The sequence below is a fragment of the Notolepis coatsorum genome, assembly GCF_963971535.1.
Source record: "Notolepis coatsorum genome assembly, chromosome: 6".
Classification (NCBI taxonomy): Eukaryota; Metazoa; Chordata; class Actinopteri; order Aulopiformes; family Paralepididae; genus Notolepis; species Notolepis coatsorum.
The window spans coordinates 82,237,642-82,259,292 of record NC_140170.1 but is presented as its reverse complement, the minus strand read 5'-3'; the positions used below and the strand labels follow the sequence as shown (position 1 = coordinate 82,259,292).

Sequence of the window (21,651 nt, the reverse complement as noted above, 5' to 3'; positions counted from 1 at the left end):
GGGGTTACCTTGGAGTGAGCTGGTCCTTGCTCACAGAGCAGCTTGTACTCGGGTTGGATCTTGTTGAAACGGGCTAACTCATTCACCAAACACATGGGGGTCTTCTCTTTAGGGTTTGCCATGTTAGATACTAGGAAGACAAACAAACAAATAGACTGAAGATAGACTGAAGATAGCCAAAATCAAGCCAATGAGGACATTCCAGGTCTCAAAGTCTAAAAGTGCACACACACACACACACACACATTAATAGTTGTGCCCTAAGTACATAATTACGGTCTTGTACGGACCGTGCTGTGACAACCGTTTAAACCCATCCATTATTCCACAAAATGTTACTTGGTTTGAGAAACTACACAGTTGACCTTTTTTTTTTTATCCACTTTTTCTCCCATTTTCTATATTTTTCTCCCATCCCAATTTCGTATCATCCAATTCTACCCTCCCCTGTCACGAACGCTGTTTCTTGCCTCCCACAAGCCGGCTGCAATGTGGACTAAGTCATACATAGCACAAGTCCCCTCCGGTACTTGAGGTAACAGCAGTTGCATCTTTTCACCTGCGCAGCTCGATCTCTCAGTGGCGAGGAGTAACGCGTGGGAGGCTCACGCTGCCCCCGACACTTCCTGATTCTACTGCGCAGGCGCACCAACCGACCTGTAGGAGTCGCTGTCCACAACGCCCGATCCCCACCCATCAGTTTCCCACCCCCTAATACGGCCAATGTGTATTAGTATGAACGACCAGCTAAACTGAAAGCAATGTGGAGCGCTGGGCTCGAACAGGCGAGCCCAGCGTCTCCGCATTCGTGGCGAGCGCCTTGCCCACTACGCCACGTAGCCGCCCTTACACAGTTGACCTTTAAAGTCTAGGCCTAAAAGAAATACAATGGTTTATGCGTCTGAGGTGTTCGGGAAACTAGTCTACATACAGTCAGGTCCATAAATATTCAACACAATTCATCATTTTGGCTCTGTACACCACAACAATGGATTTGAAATTAAACAATCAAGATGTGCTTTAAAGTGCACAACAGACTTTCATCTTTAATTTGAGGGTATTTAGATCCAAATCAGGTGAACTTAACAATGTAGATGGACAATGACCCAAAGCATACTGCGAAAGCAACTAAAGAGTTTTTTAAGGCAAAGAAGTAGAACGTTATGCAATGGCCAGAATCCAATTGAGCATGCAAGATTCAAGAGGTTTATTTGTCACATACATACCAGGGCATACAGTGAAATGCGGGTGGCCATGCCCGCTTTGATTGTGCGATAATAGATAATACAATAGTAAATAAAATAAGCAGAAGATAATAAAATAGATGTGTTAAAAGTCCTGAGATAAATGCAATACAATGTTAGCTACGAATTAAGGCACTGGGTCCTATGTACACTACTATACAATATACAGTTTTACTCTATATCCCTATGCTATACTTGCTATTTCTAAACTATACAAGAACCACAACAGTTCTTTCCTTGAAGTGACCTTTTTTTCCTCGTTCCTTTAAAGCAGGGGTCGGCAACCCTAGGCACGCGTGCCCGCATTGGCATGCGGGAGCATTTTCATTGGCACAGGAGGCAGCATTTAAAAAAAAATTATGTTTTACTTTGAAATATTATAGTGAAATATTTTGCACTGTTGTCGCATTTATCTCGTTGAAATCCTCCCACAGGTTCTTTTTTGTAAGTCGACTGTTTTGCACACCCCTATGACAGCTATACAGCCGTTCCCATGGTGCTCAGCTGTCAGCAGTTCCCAGGTAATCACAGTGCCGCGGTTGCATTCTGTATGTGCCGTCTTTCATGATGGCAAGCCCCGCTAAGAAAGTTAAAGCAAAGGAAATTCGGGCATTCCAGCCCTCATGGACAGACGACTACGGGTTTGTGTGTCAGAAGGACCGTGCTGTGTGTACTTTATGTTTAGAAAATGTAGTTTGCCGAACGTCAGGTGTGAAACGCCATTTTGAGACGAAGCATCAAAAAAGTTTCAAAGATCAAGCGGATAAGGCAGAATCGATTAAAACGTGCCGTGGCCAGGTATGGAAAGCAAGCCAGCACCCTCAAAGTGTTCACGACAGCTAAAAACCATGCAACTGAAGCAAGCTATCGCATTGCTCATTGCATTGCGAAATGTGGAAAGCCATTCACTGATTTTTTTTTTTTTAACAATATATTTATTGGGTTTTAGTTTGCAAATTACAACATGTATATCAGCAGAGCAGTATTCAGCAAACATTTTCACCCCGTTCTCCCTCCCCTAACCCCACCCCACAAAATAATAATTAACTTCAAAAACAGGTTCACATAGGAAGGATACAGATTTAAATAAAAAATAAACATAAATAAATAATAATACAACCAAAATGTTTTACACATTAAGTAAAGGGTGTTTCTTGTCGTTTTTACACAATGATAAGAGTTGTCCCACAGTACTCCCCCTAATCCCGTTCTTGTTGAAGCAAGTTCCCAACATTCGTATTATGCTTTAAGAAGTACACAAATGGTCCCCAGGCATTATCAAAAATGTTTTGTTTACGTCTAACAATATACACCATCTTTTCCATTGACATATTTGAAGCCATTTCTTTAATCCACATACCAATTCTTGGTCCATCAACATTTTTCCAATTAAGAGCTATTACACGTTTTGCTTGTAATATGCACATATCTATAAATCTAAACTCTTTGCGTTGTAGATGTGGGGTGGTAGGATATAAACCAAGAATAAAAAGCTTGGGATTCAATGGCAACTTCTTTGATAAGATTTGATCGATCAGATCAATAACATCTTGCCAGAAGGTTTTCACTTTCACACATTCCCAGCCATTCACTGATTGAGTATATCAAGGAGGTTTAGCTGGAAATATGATAAATACATTGATACATCATTCAGTAACATTTTCAGAGCCTTATAACAAAAACATTATTACGGTCACCATTGTGACCAGTGGGATTAATCAACTAATTGTATTCTTTATTTTTCTATTTCATTTTAACATTGCACATGTTAAAAGGGAGAGGGCAACGCCATTTCTTTTTACGCAAAATGTGAGTATTACCAAGTCAACTTGTGTTCTTAAAACAATGACAATAAACATAGTTTTATTAGGTTGAAATAATGTGGTTGTGTACTTATTTTTCTGTTAACTTATTATGGATTGAAAACTGAAAATCTTAATGCACAGTAACTAAACTCAATCTTTTTAAGTTCTGGTAACTTATTGTTTTTTTTTTTACAGTGTAATCTTGCGATCAATCGAAACTTCTTTACACGTTATACCTCACATTCACCCATTCATTCACACATTGTGGTGTTCTCCATTAGGCCTGTAGGTGGAGCTACGAAACAGCATTGATTGATTGATTGATTGAAAACTTTATTAACAGATTGTAGAATGGGTACAGTACAGTACAGCTCAATACATACAATTGTTAAGGGGATGCAGACCAGAGAAAGACTTTAGTCTTGTTTAACGTACAGTACAGCACACGTACAGTACGCACACCGATGGTGGAAGCAGCCCATGTGGCATTTTGGATGTGTCCAAAAATGAATGGGCAAATGTGAGTGAAATGGTTGCACTGTATGCAGCTGTGTAAAAATTATCATTAAAAATACCTGATGAGAAAAAAAATTACGATGCATGGAATATTGTTTATCTGGCACACTAGTTACAACTATATTTCAAACTGGCACTTCATGTCAAAAAGGTTGCCGACCCCTGCTTTAAAGTGTCCTTTTCATTGTGTTTAAAGTGACCGTGAGTGCAGAATGTGTGTTGTGTGTGCTCATGTGTACTTGTGTGTGGAGAGATCAGTGTTCAAAGTTCTGATGGCCTGGGGGAAGAAGCTGAGCCTTAGTCTCTCTGTTCTTGCTGCGTGTGTGCGTAGGCGCTTGCCTGACCGCAGCAGCTTGAACAGGCTGTTGTTGGGGTGGTGGGGGTCTTTCATTATTCTGCAGGCTCTGGATTTGCACCTCCTGTTATATAAGTCCTGCAGGGGTGGTAGTGCAATACCCGTAGTATGCTCTGCTGAGCGCACCACTCTCTGTAGGGCTTTCATGTCCTGTGCTGTGCTGTTTCCATACCAGGCAGTGATGTTTCCAGTCACAATGCGCTCTACAGCCGAGAAATAGAAGGAGTAGAGTATCTTCCCCGATACCCTGAACTTCCTTAATGGTCTCAGGTGATAGAGGCGCTGTTTCGCCTTTTTTACCACAGTGTCTATGTGTGTTGTCCATGTCAGGTCCTCTGTGATGTGGAATCCCAGGTACTTAACTGCTCACCCTGTCCACTGTAGCCCCATTTATCCACAGTGGCGTGTGTCCCCTGCTGTATTCTCCTAAAAATCCACGATCAGCTCCGTGGTTTTACCAATGTTCAGGAGTAGGCCGTTATCCCGGCACCAGCGTGCCAGTACATCAACCTCCCGGTAGGCCTTCTCGTCGTTGTTAGAGATCAGCCCCACCACCACTGTGTCGTCCGAAAACGTCACTATGGAGTTGGAGCTGAACCTGGCCACACAGTCATGCGTGTACAGTGAATACAGCAGGGGGCTGAGAACACAGCCCTGGGGGGACCCGATACTCAGGGTGATGGTGTTGGAGGTCTGACCGCCTGGGGCCTGTCACTCAGAAAGTCCAGGATCCAGGCGCTCCATGGGCGGAGATCAGACCCAGATCGATCAACTTGTCAACCAGTCTGGTGGGGACTATGGTGTTGAAAGCTGAACTATAGTCGATGAACAGCAATCTCACATAGCCCCCCTTCTGACTGTCAAGGTGAGAAAGGTGTTGTGCAGTACCTGGGAGACCGCATCGTCAGTGGACCTGTTTGTCCTATATGCAAACTGCAATGGGTCCATGGTACTAGGGAGGGAGGCACAGATGTAATCCTTGACCAGCCTCTCAAAGCATTTCATGACTACAGAGGTGAGTGCCACCGGTCTGTAGTCATTTAGGCCTGCTGGGGAGGAGTTTTTTGGTACAGGGATATCATATCACTTGCTGAAGAGAAAACTGAAAATGCCCCCAAGAATAAGCAGGAGAGTAGAGGCCTTGGAAAGCATCACCAGGGATGAAACCCAGCATCTGGTGATGTCTATGGGTTCCAGACTTCAGGCTGTCATTGACTGCAAAGGATTTGCAACCAAGTACTAAAAGTGACAATTTTATTTATTTATATATTTGGTCACTTAACCACCCAGTACCGTAGTGCTGAAAATATACACCGACTGCTGTTTTGATAGGGTTAACCGTTAGGGTATTTTATTTTACTCTTGGCTACATTAGAAAAAGAAACACATCATCACTTATACAGACTGTATCGATCTATTTGTGACGTGAAATAAATCTTGTACCGGTACCGGGCCGATCAGGCTTAATAGGTTAAAGCTGAAAGTCTGCACTTAAAGCACATCTTGATTGTTTAATTTCAAGTCGATTGTGGTGGTGTACAGAGCCAAATATGTATGGACCTGACTGAAGGTACAAAAATTTAGACCTTCCGAGCACACAGCAATGCTGGTATCCTTCACGTTTTACACTGGAAAGTAAAAACATGCAGTACTGTGTAATATAGTGCTTTGATCTGGCAACACTGGATATAGGTTCAATTTAGATTAACCAAGTAGTATATATACCATCAGTCAACGGTTAATTTATTAGTAGTAGTCATTCCCACCTCTAACTGGATCATGTTAAGTAACAGGGTTAACAAACCTGTGGGGGGGCTGAAGGGAGTGGCTGAGCCCGACGGTAGGGCAGAGCTCCTGACCGGGTGGCTGGCGCTCTCTGATGGCAGGGTGCCCGAGGCGCAGGGGATGCTGTAGCCAGGCTGGGGCTGTCCCAGCTGCAGTGGAGCAGCAGCAGCAGCAGGCATGGGGTTCCCCGGACACTGGAACTGGAGCTGGGACATCCTTGTTGGTTTGGTCTAGTAGTCGATGGCAGGCTGAGGGTCAAGGTAAGAGCTTTGCAGCGCAGTAGTGGCGAGAAGGAAGAGGAGCTGTTGATTGCGGGTGACCTGCCTGCAAAGCTCTGCCTGAAAAGACGGGGATTGCAGAGAGAATGATTGAGGCGTTGTCAGGTTCACTAGGGAGAGATTATGAGATATTGCTCCCTCAATATAAATGAGTGGCTCCTCAGGTGTGCATCTCCGACATATTAACAATAGATCAAACGTGACGCTGCTCTGACACACACATTAGAGTATGTACTGTATGGTGTGTTGATGTTTATGTCAACTTTGACTTATTTTTTTAATGTTTTTATTACAAGTGCTCATTGTACAAGCAAATTCACCAAGGGGCATTAAAGGTTGCATTCATTCAATTTCCTGCTTTTAACACACTGAACAGCAGGGACCTATACATAGCCCAGAGTTTCACTGGGAGAATAATGCACGCTGAGGTTCACACTATCTCCACCAGATCTCCTCCCTGCTGAACAAGCAGTAGGAGTCACTAATGCAACGACTAAGACCAATACTGCACTAGCTTCCCAACTGCAAACACTGACAGATATCTTTGTTGGAATGTCTGATCAAGCAAGGGGGTTCCGCTACTGGGAATTGAACCCGGGTATCCACAGTGGTAGTGCTTTTACCTCTACACTACCCAGATGCCCGGGGGCCTCATCATTGAACTTCCTGTGGTTAAGAGTGAATGAATGAATGAATGAAAACTTTATTTAACAGATTGCAGAATGGGTACAATACAGTACGGCTCAATACATACAATTGTTAAGGGGATGCAGACCTGAGAAAGACGTTTGTCTTGTTTCCATCAGGGTCCCCCTAGAGCAGAAGAAGGAGTCCAGCCAGCTACCTGTCCTGCTTCAAATTATGGTTGTGTGGTGGTACACAAGTAGGTTCAGCAGAGGATATTCTTCAGGATTCACTGCACCAGTTACCCATAGTTCTCGCTTTCATAATATACATGAATCTATCTCTTGGTACGAGTTAGCACAGAGCCTCAAAGCTGAAGCCCACTAAACCTACCCATCTGTGTTTGTTTGAATGAAATTAACCAGAGTTTGTGGACAATAGGTGGCACTATATATATATCCATGGTGGGGTGAAATTATTGGATATAATTGGCTGGGTGGTAGGTAGACTAAGTTCAGGAGCCAATGGCTGTTCAGGATGACCCGTAGTGCTATAGCTTTGAAGTGTTGCACTAACTGATCACCAGATACATTCATATCTAACGTGAGTTACTAAGCTAACACTACTAGACGACAAAGGAGATTCTGATGAGCCCTGCACAGCTGTGACACTGGCAGGGCAGGTGATGATAGCCTAGTTGTCAGTCTGTCAAGTTACTTAACCTACCAGCCAGCAAGGACAGTTCACACCAGCAGCTCCCCTTCTTAGGTAAACAGGCTACAAGGCAAAGTGAGCAGTTAGCTCGCTCGCTAACACACCGGCATAACGACATGTTTTGTTATCGCTTCTTCTAACGTTGACAAATGCATTGCAACGTCAACGTTTAATAGTAACTAGTTACTGGACGATAAGTGGTTAAGTTGTTAAATGTAGGTTAATAATATAAATGTAAGAGCTGTTTCACAGGCCGCCGGGTGTCTTAGCTCTGTTGGCTAACGTTAGCTAGGAAGCTAACCTAGGGCAGGAGTGAAGTTATGGTAGAACTCGTCTGCGAATACAAACTTCATTCAACCTGGTGAAATAATAAAGCTGCTTCATTGGTCATTCCTGAAATAAGCCACACAACCGTTAACGTTACGAGACATACAGCTTAATGTCAAACAGTATCTAGTTAGCTCAAAGGTAAGAGTGGTTAACAACACGTAGCGTTAGCTCGGTTAGCTGGATGCCGAGCTGCGAGCTGGAGCCTCAACAAGAACAAACCTCACCTCGTTCTCTTTTCCGTCCAATTCTTAAGTTACTCCATGGGACACGTTGCTGAAGAAACGCTCGTGTTCGTTTTTGACTCAATTCAAGGGCTACCCGGTGTGATTTGTTATCAAAATGTTGGCGGTGTGGAGGTGGAAGGGAGGGAGACAAGGCAAACACTAAAGAGAATGATGCCCCAGTCTCTAGTCGGTCCTCAGGAAGTGACATCGAACAGAGGAAGTTCACCCACAAAGCTAATCAACAGGGTAATGACTGAAATCCCAATTAATTTATAAACTAAAATAGAAGAGAAAACAAGATGGAACAAACTGCGTGTTCTCAGTTCATTTATTTTGGCAGTACCCATAAGCCAAACAATGTTTTTTTTTTTTTTTTTTGGGAAATGCATTCTCATAATAAAAAATAAAAAATGAAAAAGCACACACAAAAACTACACCAAGCTTATTCTGCTATCGTTAAATATAAAATCCATGATTGATTCACTATAAAATATTGCTTCTATGGCCTATCATCCTTTATAACATCCATGTCATGATAAGAACAATGAGTGAGGGAGTTATAAGTGGTTTAGAGTGTTCTACAGGTTGTACGCCTGGCGAATGTTGAGCGAGTCTCTCAGCATCAGGTCTCGCAGGCGCCACAGTGCGTCGGCCATGGTCGTGTGGGCTCCTTTGCTCTTCAGCCAGTGAGCTGGCAGACGGCTCTCCTGTTCTTTGGTGAAGTGGGCATCTCGCCTTCGCGCTGTCGGGGCAGATAAAAGGTTGCAGATGAAAACATCTGTGCGCAAGTTAAATGAACAGTCGACAATAATGTACACGTGTTGAAAGTATATATATTAAAGCTGCCCCGGGTCATTTTGAAAAAATAAAATAAAAAAAATACCTATACAATAATTAGTTACACAACAAACGCTTGCCATTTGCTTCTGATCTCGACACAAATCGAAAAATTACTTGCATAGTTATGATAAGGATAAACGTTAAATGAAGAAACCCAATCCCCTTGTCAAACATCTATGCTACTCATATTGGTCAAATAAAAAGGTCTGTATAGGTATATGTGTATAGGTGCCAGGGGCGGACTGGGACACAAATTCAGCCCGGGACATTCAGACGCACCAGCCCACGCACCGGCCCCGAAACCGGCCCACACAATGGCAGTTATGAAACACTCGTCCAGTATTAAACAACCCAAGGCTGTGGCTAAGGAGTCAACATCAGGGAGATCAAATCTACACCCCGCCCTTAGATGTGCACAGTGCACACACACACACACCATTACTTCCTGTCATTGGCATAAGTTCTTTTTTTTTTTACTAACATCTTAGTGCCTCATTAGCCTAGGGATTAAGGATACATGAAGTATTAACTACACCATAATAATATTGAGGTTTTGATCCATAGAAAGGTCTGTGCTACACAATTTCAGTTAGATTCGATTTATTGTCCTTTAATTTTGCACTCATGACATTAGTTGCTTGCCATTTAATCAACATCGAAAGACCCCCCACTTCCTCCCAGACACTCATTCCAAGAGCCTGTTCGCTTTCCAGGTCTCTCTCTGTGTGTGTCACTTGTTCCTTCCTCTACTAAACAGGTCTGTAAATTTCAAATATTGTTCCGGGTCTTTTACTAGCAATTTGTTTTTTTAATTCTAGCCTTTTCAGCTCCACCATTTTTTTTTACAGGGGCCAATTTCAAATTGCATATCATTCTTGATTGACACTGAAGTTACATGTAGTAAAATGCTTTTTTTTTTTGATCCACTTTTTCTCCCATTTTTCTATATTTTTCTCCCATCCCAATTTCGTATCATCCAATTCAACCCTCCCCTGTCACGAACGCTGTTTCTTGCCTCCCACAAGCCGGCTGCAATGTGGACTAAGTCATACATAGCACAAGTCCCCTCCGGTACTTGAGGTAACAGCAGTCGCATCTTTTCACCTGCGCAGCTCGATCTCTCAGTGTCGAGGAGTAACGCGTGGGAGGCTCACGCTGCCCCCGACACTTCCTGATTCTACTGCGCAGGCGCACCAACCGACTTGTAGGAGTCGCTTGTTCACAACGCCCGATCCCCACCCTTCAGTTTCCCTCCCCGTAATACGGCCAATGTGTATTACTGCGGACGACCAGCTAAACTGAAAACAATGTGGAGAGCTGGATTCGAACACGCGAATCCTAGCGTCTCCACACTGGTGGCGAGTGCCTTGCCCACTACACCACCTAGCCGCCCTACATGTAGTAAAATGCTATCCGAATTATGAAAAAGCTTTCTTGATGGAGAAACAGTATAAAAAATCTGAAAGAAGGAAAGATAGCCTACTGTTAGAAATTCTCAGTTGTTAGATTACTGCTTCCCTCTGCTGATCAGCTCTTCCACCTTAGAGCTATATCTCCAGGCAGCCTCACGTTGTTCACTAAGCACAACATTTGACGACACAGAAGCGAATCTTCATTCAAACAGCAATGGCAGGCAGCTCGCACAGTAGAAGCAATCGTCCGTGTTATCCGATTTGGAGAGTATTCCTTCATTAAAAGGACAACAAAAAACGTCTCTGAAGGCTTATATTGTCAGAAAATAGGCTACGGTGTCAGATAATTAGGCTACACTACGGTATGCTCCAAATGGCATTGAGTTTCTCTCATTCGATGTCACGGATAGGCTAGGGGACACAAATTCAGCCTGAGAAGTTCAGAGTCGCTCCGACCCGCGCGCACACACACTATTGTCACCTATGTGTGTCGTTGCGCTCTGGGTAACGTATCTGTAGTAGAGCGCTGTGTAGGCTACATCATCTGGACGGACTGTTTCTGTGCGAGCGACACTCGCCCACACACCGGCCCACATACTGGCCCACACACCAGCCCACATTAGTGGCCGACACACCGACTCACACACTGGCCCACACCGGCCCACACACTGGCCCACATTAGTGGCCGACACACCGGCTCACACACTGGCCCACACCGGCCCACACACTGGCCCACATTAGTGGCCCACACACCGACTCACACTGGCCCGCCATACAGACCATGTAGCCTGGGAGATGACTGAAATCACTGCAAGAGCTAGTAGGCTATTTTTAAGCATCTTTCTGTGGCCATTTTCATTTTTACATCTAACTTTTTCAGCCCTACCCTACCAAAGTGGGCCTATCGGAGTGGACTAAATGGGCCAGTCAAAAAAAAATTCGGACCAGCCCACTTTACTTCCGGCCCATCGGGATTCGTCCCGATGGCCAGTCCGGGCCGCGTCAACATTTTAGGCAACCAACTTGCGTTCAGCGTTTCTCTGATTGGCCACGACGCCCATGTGACCGCGGCAGCGCGAGAGAGCGGCAGTGCGGAAATAGGCTGCATTCTATTGCCATGCTCTGCGACAAACTCTAACCTTAACCAACTCCGAAAGAATGCCTAAACTTAACCCTAACCTTAACCAATTCCGAAAGAATGCCTAAACTTAACCCTAACCAACTCCGAAAGAATGCCTAAACTTAACCCTAACCATAACCAACTCTGAAAGAATGCCTAAACTTAACCCTAACCTTAACCAACTCCGAAAGAATGCCTAAACTTAACCAGCGAAAGAATGCACGTTAAAAAAAAAAAAAAAAAAAAATTGAAGTGATTCGAACTTGTCACCAACCGCACCGCAGGCTCCACAGCAAGGCGGCGAACGAGTTGAGCTAACCGTCGATGTTAAAAGAGGGGGGATTACGGCTGCATAATGCCGCGTCAGAGCTCCACGGCAGCCGCTGCCGCGTTGCCGTGGGGACGTGGCTAGGCACAAGTTGGTTGCCTAAAGTAATGAAGCGTCCGGGCCTGATAGGTGCACAGTATGGTAACTTATGCCTGCACCACTGCAGGGTTTCTGCTCACCGGACCTTCTCTGCCAGGGGTCGGTCACCGTGCCGTTCTTAACTCAATGGCCGCCAACAACGATTATATACGCATTTGGCCGACAACCGTTGAACGCCAACCACGTGTATATATATATATATATATACACGTTATTTGATCGTTATTTTTTCCCCCGATATTTCTATTCATTACAGGCACACAGACTCGGGGTTAATATGGGGAATCATCCTGAGAATGCCAAAGTGCAATACCGGCCGCATCCCGCTAGACGGCGGTATCGAGCACCCTTTGTAACCTTGTATCTTGGCCTGTGGATGGCCAAATGTCTCAGGTTTAATTTTTCCTTGTCGGGCGAGGCGAACGGTTCTCCCGGTTCCATTGAAGCGTGTCAAATATCCCCGATCCATATGTTGTGGTGGATTATGCCGTGGACCAAATGGATGCATTCATGATGGAACATAATACCTATGATATAGATTTGATTTTGGAATAATAGCATGTACAGGCAAGAAACGGCAACGTATATAGTGGAATTGACGTATGAGGCTATAACTCAGCATTTCGGGAATTACCCTAGACCGCTCTAAAACCACTTATATTCACCACGGTATAACATGGGAACGTGGATGGACAAATTAATAATTTTTCACATATTGAACGATATATAGGTGATGTCAAATGGGCCATAGTATTGTATCCATAGCTATAATATAGAATATACAAACAAGGTGATGCATTCCTATATTTTAAGCGTGGCAGTGCTAGAGCGGGGCCCCGTCTAATTCCCGGCGGTCAATGAGTTAAGGGTCCATCTGTATCGTTGTGGTTTGGTGTAATGTCTAGTTGTCACACAATCTTAACTTCTGCGGCTGCTTTTCCTGATGACGTTGGACCTACGTAAAGGCACGTGGGGACCCTCGCCGCCACCAAGCTTTCACTTTGAAACACCCGGCCCCTCTCCCACGTGCCTGTACGTAGGTCCGACGTCACCAGGAAATAAGGATAAGCCATTCTCAGCAGCCACAGAAGTAAATATTGTGAAAAACTAGACCATTACATCAAAACCACAACAAGAAAAACGAAGTAATTTAACACTTTGGTTGCCTTGGGTTAAATTCATGATATACCATAGGTTGCCGGCTCTATTTGTCTATGGAGAAGTACCCCTTCTTTGCATGGCTATAACTTTTTAAATTCTATTGCTACATTGCCATTATTAGGGCCCATTCAAAGTCCTATATGTATTGTTCATTGTGTAGCAACGTTAAACTTTTTCATTCACATATTCATAGTAAAGTATGGTCTAATGTATAAGTATGTTTTCATCTCTTTCTGCAGCTTTCTCCAGAACGTGATCTATAGCCCCAAATGCATTATATTGATGATGCAATACAGTTTTATGGCAATCAGCGCGATATAAAAAATTCCAACTAGACGTACTTCTAGAAGTTACTACACGTCATCTGATGTTGACCGGATGGGCTAGGGGGCGTTTATAATTCCGTGGGCAGCGTTATACCAATCATCTAATGTGGGTCAAATGTTGATAATAGCAGTTAGTATCGAAGACGGTAACGTTACACGCTGAAACTCACCCCAGTCTCCGCGCGCCGTTGGGCGATCATCGTAGAGTAGAAGTCTTATCATTATGGGATGTAAATTTACCCGGTCCATCTCCAGCTTGTATAATGGTATATACGTCCAAATCATGTTGTTTATCGAGTTATTGGCAATCGATCACTGTGTAGCGTGACGAGCCAGAGTCCCGGGACCTATAGCGAGTGCCCGGAAGTACTACGGACGTCTAGCACAACCTCTATGGCACATCCTGTTAAGCGATTGCGCCGATCGGCCACCAGATGGCGCTCCTGAACCGCCAGAGAGCTCAGTGGGTCCTGCTGGTGGATCTCAGGCCAGCGGAGGGGACATATGAATCCGATCGCAGATTTTTGAAATATTGATATAAGGACGCTGTACAGCGTCCTCCGGCAACTTGAGCATGGCCAGCAATGACTTCTAAACACGTTTCATGGCAGTCAAAGTGTTAATAGCAAGGTAATCGACTATGGATCTACCCTTAAAAAACCCATAATTAGGCGGCTGGGTAGCGCAGCGGGATCGAATCCAGCTGTCAGCGGTACCTCCGGCTTGGTCAGCCGTCCCTACTAACACAATTGCCAGTGTTAGCGGGTGGGAAGCCAGTGGGGTATGTGTCCTGGTTGTTGTAAACAGCGACTCCTACAGGTCGGTCGGGGCACCTGCACAGCAAGGAAGGGAACTGGGAGAGATAGTTTGATCCTCCCACGCGTTACGCTCCCCCAGTGAGAGTCCTCGCTGTCAGGTGAAAAGAAGCGGTTGGTTGACTTCACATGTATCAGAGGACGACATGTGGTAGTCTTCACCCTCCCCAGACCGACAGTAGGGGGCAAGAGCGCAACGACCAGGAAGGTAATTGGCATAACGACTAACATTGGGATGGGAGAAAAATACGGAAAAAGGGGGGAGAAAGAACAATAATAATAAAAAAAAAAAAAAAAAAAAAAAAAAAAAAAAAAACACAATTAATGTCAAATAGTAAATTACTGAACAAAAAAACGAAGGGTCAGATGAGCGAAAAACCCTGCAGTAGCGGTGCAATAAGTTCACACCACAGCCAAACAGGATAATTTCTAGTTTGAGCTCCAGGGATCCATTTCCCCTTGTGACACTTTATATTAAATACTAAAAATATCACCAGTTTTTTATTTATTATGAATATATATATATATTTTTTAAATACTCGTCAAGAGATGATAAAGAAAACACTGTGCATGTTCGGTGAACCACCTTTGAGTGTCTGGTCCCACTTGCTGACAGTGGCAGACTCTGAATTCAACCCCTCGATGTACTTGAGGTAGGCTTCGGAGTGGAGCACCCTCTGGGTCTTGGGTGGCGGTGCGACAAACATGGGGCCGCTGGGCTGCATGTGTGAGGCCTGACCCATTTGACCCTGTCCTGGGTAGGGTGGAGGGGCATGCTGCCCCGGGCTGAACATTCCGGGCTGAAATAAGGAGGAAAACGAGGAGAATTGTGTTTACAGTCCACTTTCACTGTCTACAACTGCCCTACACTGTAATCATAGTAATCATAATAATCTTAACTACCTATCTCATACTATAGTCTACCCATATACTCTGTATGATAGCATGTACAATAGCGCTGTCTATATATATATATTTATTCTTACTAGGGATGTCCGATATTATCGGCCGACCGATATTATCGGCCGATATCGGCAGTAAAATGTGATATCGGAAAATATCGGTATCGGTAAAAAAAAGAAAAAAAAAATATTTGTTCTATATATATCCAGTGAAATTATTAGTTACCTGAAATTATTCCGTTTTTGGGGGGGGGGGAACCCTGCATATATCGGTATCGGTTGATATCGGTATCGGAAATTAAGAGTTGGACAATATCGGAATATCGGTATCGGTAAAAAAGCCAATATCGAGCATCCCTAATTCTTACCGTATATATATCTATCCACACCTGTCTATACATATCTGCACATAATCGTTTTACACATCTGTAGATACTATATCTATACATATCCCGTACTAGTTACGCTGCTGGCCAGTATGACTACTACCATATGTCTTTATACCTGTATCACTGTACATATTAATACTACAGTTGGATGCCAAACTTATTTTCAGGTTAAAATGCTCACCTGCTGCATGTAATGGTTCCCAGGACTTCCTGCCATGCCGTTCATACCGGGACCCATCATACCTGGAACAACAACAGTCATTCATTTCTAGGTCTGTTTTGGACACTGGAGGTGAAGGATCAATAGTCGGCCGTTGATTTTGGGCAGAACTTTACCAAATATTTTCTAAATTCAAATCCTTAAACCAAACTCCCTTCCGAATCAGAAGGCATCAGTATGCCTCCAAAGCCACACCCCGCTAGGTAGCTAGCAGGTAGCTAGCAGGCAGCTATGTGTTAGCAGCAGGCCTTTGTGTACACGCACAACCGTTATGGGCACTTAAGAAGGTTTGATAGACGGCTCGCTAGTTACAATCATTTTACTTGGTTGTTCGTTTGATTGGATGTCAGTTTTAACTCCTGCCCCTACCGGAACAATATTTTTCTCATTTCTGTGTCAAATGTACTATTGATTACTGTAGAGATAATAAGTATGTTATAAAATGTTGCCAAAAACTGGTTGCCGCCTATTGATCCTTTTACTTTTTGAATTTACATAATTCATGCTGTAGTATGACAAATAGTGAGGGTTTTACTCAAATGTATGAGGTTATCGGTTGATATCGGTAATTAACACATCTTGTTATTTCCTTTATTCGCTATTGGCATTCATAATTCATCAAGGAAGGCTCCGGGAGCCAGCTGGACCCTGTCTGATATTTCAACGCCTCAATACCGCCGCCTGGTGGATTTCGGGCGAGTTGCACTCCACTCGAAACCGGATGTGGTGCTCTGTGCATCGGGGGAAAAGCTTCGGCAGAGCTATCTTGTAACGTGGATCAAGATACACACTCGAGTGCATGGGATCGCTTTCGAGACGCAAGAATCAATATGCTTTCGGCGTTTATAGCGTCATACAAACGGAAAATGGATATAGCAGATCGACATCAAATAATTGGATTTTTTTCCCACCAGATGCATCGGCCACAGGTAAGAGTTATCAAGCGTTAATTCCAGCTCGATTGTGCATTTATTTCATTGCAATCTATCCGATCAACGTATGGTGTCGTACTAAAGAAAGCCGTTAGTGACAATCAAGGAATCATAAATGACCCCCCCCCCCCCCCCCTTTCCTTCACGCATGATGGAGCATAATGTATAGCGATCATATGCATTTGAATTTTTTAATATAGCGTGTATAGAAACAAAACGTCAATCAATTATGTATAATACGTGTCGGGGCCTATAACGCGCATTCTAGGAATTACTGCTATACACTCTATTTAAAAAGTTATAGCCCTGCAAAGAAGGTGAGCCACTCCATAGGGTTACAGCACTGGCAGAGAGTGGTATAGATGGGCATACTGCGTGGCGCAGAATGTGTTAAGAGTTGGACAATATTGGTATATCGGATATCGGTAAAAAAGCCCATATCAAACATCCCTAGTTGTGACATTAGATATGGAGGATGTGAGGTGCTGTGAAGGTTGGTAGAGAACTTTCTGACTGCCTAGAGCTGTCAATTGGCTGAAATTAGGCAGATTTGAATGAAATTAGAATAATAATCTATATAATGCATATGTTATTACCACACCGAAGCAGGCATAAAATGCTTACTATTAACACGTTGTATTTTTAGTACCAAGAGGAAACTATCATCCATCTATAGCCCAAACTAGCATTGGGCTGTGCTTTGTAAAGCCAATTAATTGGCTTGTATTGCAGGTAAATTATTCCCAAAATCACATAAGAACCAGTGATGTGTATTCAGTCACAGTGCAACGCATAAATGTTTTTCTTTTTTATAAATGTATTTATAGGGCGCCCCGGTGGCGGACCACGTAGCTGCGCTCGCAGTGTAATCGCAGCGTCCTGGGTTCAAATCCGGCCCAGGACCTATGCTGCATGTCCTCCCCATCTCTTCACCCAACTTTCCTCTCTGCCTGTCCTATCCACAAAAAAATAATAAAAAAAAAAATGTAAAATGCAGAAAAAAACATATCTAAAAAAAATAAAAAGGTATTTATTTACATTCGAGTGCGGGTTTGGTAGTCAAATTTCTTTCATTCCGACAGCCCTAGTGGCGAGTAGATCGGGCTTTCAGTAGCCAGGAGGCGGAGCACCACAGCCTGTGGACCAGGTAAACCCCTCCAGCAGGAGACAAGAGACGCGACTGGATGTAACCCGAGCAGGTGTGGCTTTTGGACGGTGGTCCTTACCCGGATGGGGCATGCCAGGGTACACAGGCATACCCGCCTGGAACTGGTGGGGAGGCCCCCCCATGGGGTGAGGTGGCATTGGGCACACGCTCAACAAGCCCTCATGGGGGCCCTGCATTGGCATGTAGGGTGGGCCGTAAGCTCCCATCATGCCTTGGGGGGGAGGGGGGGAAGAGAGGACAACAACATATCCATGCATAAATGACATGCAGCTAGAAAGATGACATGCACTACTGCTAACTAACACACGATGGGGAAATAAATGTTGCAAAGGAAGTTAGTCGTGCAAAATAAAGCATGAAGATTATTATGAAACAAAACAAAAATTCCAGTCGTGCAGTTGGATGTCATGCAACTATCATGTGAAGCAAAATGCTCCCAAAAATATTTGACATGTTAAAAAAAAAAAAATCAAACTTTCAGCTAAAAAAGAAACGGATGAGAATGTATTGGCCACTGAGAAACCTTTGGAACGGTAAAGAGTATTTGGGTTGGGGGGGGGGGTAAGGCTTATTACGGTTCAACATATCCCCCACCCCCTGTTCTGTATTGCTTTCATCAGTCCAGCCTGTTTTTTAATCCTCATCCGCTAGGTCTCACACACTGGTGTTGAGGGGTTACCTGACACAGGCGCCATGGTGGAGTTTATCATTCCCATAGTGCTAGGCGAGGGCACCACGCCCATCATGGCCCCTACTGGGGTACCTGCTCTAGGGGACTGTTGCTGCTGCTGCTGCTGCTGTGCCTGCTGCGCCGCCCTCTCACGCTCCTGCTGCTCCACTATCCTGGCCGCCCGCTCTGCAACACACAAACGCATCATTTAACTCCAGAACAAACAGGTAGTACTTTCTTGTTAAGTACTTTAAAAAGGTTCCCGGTTCGATCCCGGCAGCGTGTTGAAGACACTGAACCCCTAATTGCTCATGTGTGCGCATGTGGCGGCCCACTCCTCCTAACTGGTTAGAATGGGTCAAATGCAGAGGAATAATTTCCCCTCTGAGACAATATATATATATATATATATATATATATATATATATATTAGTATTCTTACCCAACAAAACCAGTGCTCCATTAATTAACTACATTACATAATCATCACTATTAATTATATCTCAAACTTATATTTTCTCCAAATGTTTTGAATTATAAAAGCAGTTAAATTGAGTAATTTAACACTATGCCGTCCGAGAACGAGTATATACGTGTTTCGAAAAAGAGCGTTGTGGACCAGAGCCACGAGTATATACGTGACGAGTTGTTATTGTTTTATTCCATATTTATAACGCTTATTAGGTACCCGATCCACTACCAGCATCTTTTCAGATATTTGATTTTCGAAACATGCAGTACCGGCCAAACCCGCTTAGGGGCGCCATCGCTCCACTGCAGTATCATGCGAATTAAAAAATAAAATAAAAAAAAGTACGGTTCTGTGGGCGGATCATAGTTCCTTGATCCCAGCCGAACATCCTCCATCTTGGATCAGCTTGGCGAGCGGTTTTTTCAGCGTGGAATAATGGGATTTATGATTAGCAATGTGCATATCGATCTACCAGAATCCGATGACTGGTGAGGAAATGCTGCCTGCGATCACATGGCCTGACGGTAGGATAATATTACAGCTGGATTGGACATTGTTTTATAACGTAACGTGATGGGTCAATGAAAATGCTATATTGAACGCACACTGTATTGCGGATCAATAATAGTAATCGGCATTCCCCGCCGCCCCCATTTCATCCATAGATGCTCTGTAATAGTCCGGATGCTACACAATTTGTTTTATTTCATTCGTATATATACAGCAGAAATTGCGTTTGATATAACGGCACCAACGTTTAGCCTATTATCTAGCTTCCTGCAGAAAAGCCGAGACGAAAAGTGCGTTATACCTTATATTCACGACGCTATAAAATGACAACCAACCGATGGATTTTTATTTTCTTTAAGCCATTATGAAGGCACGGTTTATGCACTCAAGTGACAATGATAATGGACATATAGCAATACTATAAATGATATATAAAGATCTTAGAAAGTACATCGGTTTGTTTACTTTCTGCTGTCCTCTTGAGGCCTAAATCGCCGGTCGTCATAGTGTTAACAGACGCTTTTATCCAAAGAGACTTACAATTGACCTATCCCAAGCCCCGCCCCCTTTTCTCGACGCTCCAATCACAACTGTTGCAGACAAGAGACAACTCAGACAAACTGAAGAAACAGTTGTGATTGGAGGATCAAGAAAAGAACGTGGATAAAAAGCATCTCTTGCTCACCTTCATACTCTGCTTTCTTGTGAGCCTCCTGGTTCCTCCACTCTGTGCCCACCAGCCGACTCAGCTCCCCGAAGGAGAAGTCTGGGTTTCGGGCCTTGATGACGGCCCTCATCTCACTGCTGAACAGGATGTAACCGCTCATGTTGATCTTCCTCTTGGCCCCTTCCTTCTTGGATAAGCCCTTCATCTTAGGGGTGGACTGCTGATAAAACAAACAGAGATCAAGCTGTGACTTTTTTTCTGGATGCGATGATAGCCTCAGGGCAGGCCTTTGTCAAATGTTTTGATGATTGATTTGACATCTATAAACCTTTTATGAAAAAATAAATAAATAAAATGACTTCTCTAGAGGGCAAAATCCAAGAAAATCTACTTTTGAATTGGGGCACCTAGAATCATGCATCAACTCATTGACCGCCACGTTGGGAACGGAATATAATGTGCTGCCAACACATTAAACCTATAGAGTCGCTCACCTTGTTTGCAGGGCTATAACTACCGTACTTTTCGGACTATAAGCCGCGGCTTTTCCCCCCATTTTTCGACCCTGCGGCTTATATAACGGTGCGGCTTATATGTGACTCAACGTGACCAAACCCGAAAATGTTAAAATCAAAATATTGCTTTTTTGACTGCATTGAAATGTTATTTATCTGTTCCCTTATTTGCTAAACTTAATACAACTTGTAAATGAGTTAATTCTTGTTATTTGTCCGACAGTATTGTGTCCCAATGCTAATTACATATGGTAATTAAACATTAAAACACGTGCGGCTTATAGTCCAGTGCGGCTTATATATCGTACTTTTCGGACTATAAGCCGCGGCTTTTTTCCCCATTTTTTGACCCTGCGGCTTATATAACGGTGCGGCTTATATGTGGACAAAACCCGAAAATCGAAATATTGCTTTTTTTACTGCATTGAAATGTTATTTATCTGTTCCCTTATTTGCTTAATACAACTTGTAAATGAGTTAATTCTTGTTATTTGTCCGACAGTATTGTGTCCCAATGGGAGTCATTCTCTGTAGAGGTGGGAGTCATTCTCTGTAGAGGTGGGAACTTAAAGCTCAATATAAGATTGCACCACCACCCACAGAATCGAGAAAGAGCCATCAATCTGTCAATCCTTTCCGTGTCCGGGCCGGGTGAGGTTTCCCGTGTTGAGTCAAATTAAGCCGCAGGCTCCACTCCTTACATATGGTAATTAAACATTAAAACACATGCGGCTTATAGTCCAGTGCGGCTTATATATGTACACATCATTCAATTTAGCTGCTGCGGCTTATAGTCAGGTGCGGCTTATAGTGCGAAAAGTACGGTATGTACACATCATTCAATTTAGCTACTGCGGCTTATAGTCAGGTGCGGCTTATAGTGCGAAAAGTACGGTATTTAAATATTATAGCTATATATGCAATACTATGGCCCATTTGGCATCGAGTATCTATCGTTCAAGATGTGAAAAAGGAATATCTTTTCCATCCATATATTCCCGTTTTATACTGTGGTGAATATAAGTATGGATTTAGAGCGGTTTAGGGTCATTCCTGGAAGGCCAGTAATAGGCCGCGACGCATATTATACTTAATCCATTGGCATTTCATCCCTATACACGCTACAATAAAAAATTCAAATGCATATTGAAAAGGGGGGGGGGGGTCGTTTCTGATTAATTGATTGTCAATAACGGCATTCGTTAGTACAACAGCAGCATACGCTGATCA

General features: G+C 43.7%; 2 protein-coding genes across 6 annotated transcripts in view; both read right to left on the bottom strand.

Moving 5' to 3' along the window:
* stau1 (staufen double-stranded RNA binding protein 1) overlaps positions 1 to 8,056 on the bottom strand; it is a 39,211-nt gene extending 31,155 nt beyond the window's left edge. For both annotated transcript variants that reach the window (XM_084316521.1, XM_084316522.1), the window contains exons 1-3: positions 7,876 to 8,056; positions 5,725 to 6,043; positions 9 to 130 (exon numbers count right to left, since the gene is read on the bottom strand). In XM_084316521.1, the coding sequence (XP_084172647.1) occupies positions 9 to 130; positions 5,725 to 5,920 (318 nt within the window). In that variant the 5' untranslated portion in view covers positions 5,921 to 6,043; positions 7,876 to 8,056. The remainder of the gene's footprint in view (positions 1 to 8; positions 131 to 5,724; positions 6,044 to 7,875) is intronic.
* A 133-nt stretch (positions 8,057 to 8,189) lies between these two features.
* Positions 8,190 to 21,651, bottom strand: part of LOC311230613 (protein polybromo-1-like) — a 70,777-nt gene continuing 57,315 nt past the window's right edge. For 2 of the 4 annotated variants that reach the window (XM_084316941.1, XM_084316943.1), the window contains exons 25-30: positions 19,925 to 20,126; positions 18,267 to 18,443; positions 17,646 to 17,798; positions 15,449 to 15,510; positions 14,563 to 14,776; positions 8,190 to 8,617 (exon numbers count right to left, since the gene is read on the bottom strand). In XM_084316941.1, coding sequence (XP_084173067.1) covers positions 8,454 to 8,617; positions 14,563 to 14,776; positions 15,449 to 15,510; positions 17,646 to 17,798; positions 18,267 to 18,443; positions 19,925 to 20,126 — 972 coding nt within the window. In that variant the 3' untranslated portion in view covers positions 8,190 to 8,453. The remainder of the gene's footprint in view (positions 8,618 to 14,562; positions 14,777 to 15,448; positions 15,511 to 17,645; positions 17,799 to 18,266; positions 18,444 to 19,924; positions 20,127 to 21,651) is intronic. The other 2 variants (XM_084316942.1, XM_084316944.1) reach the window with 2 other exon arrangements.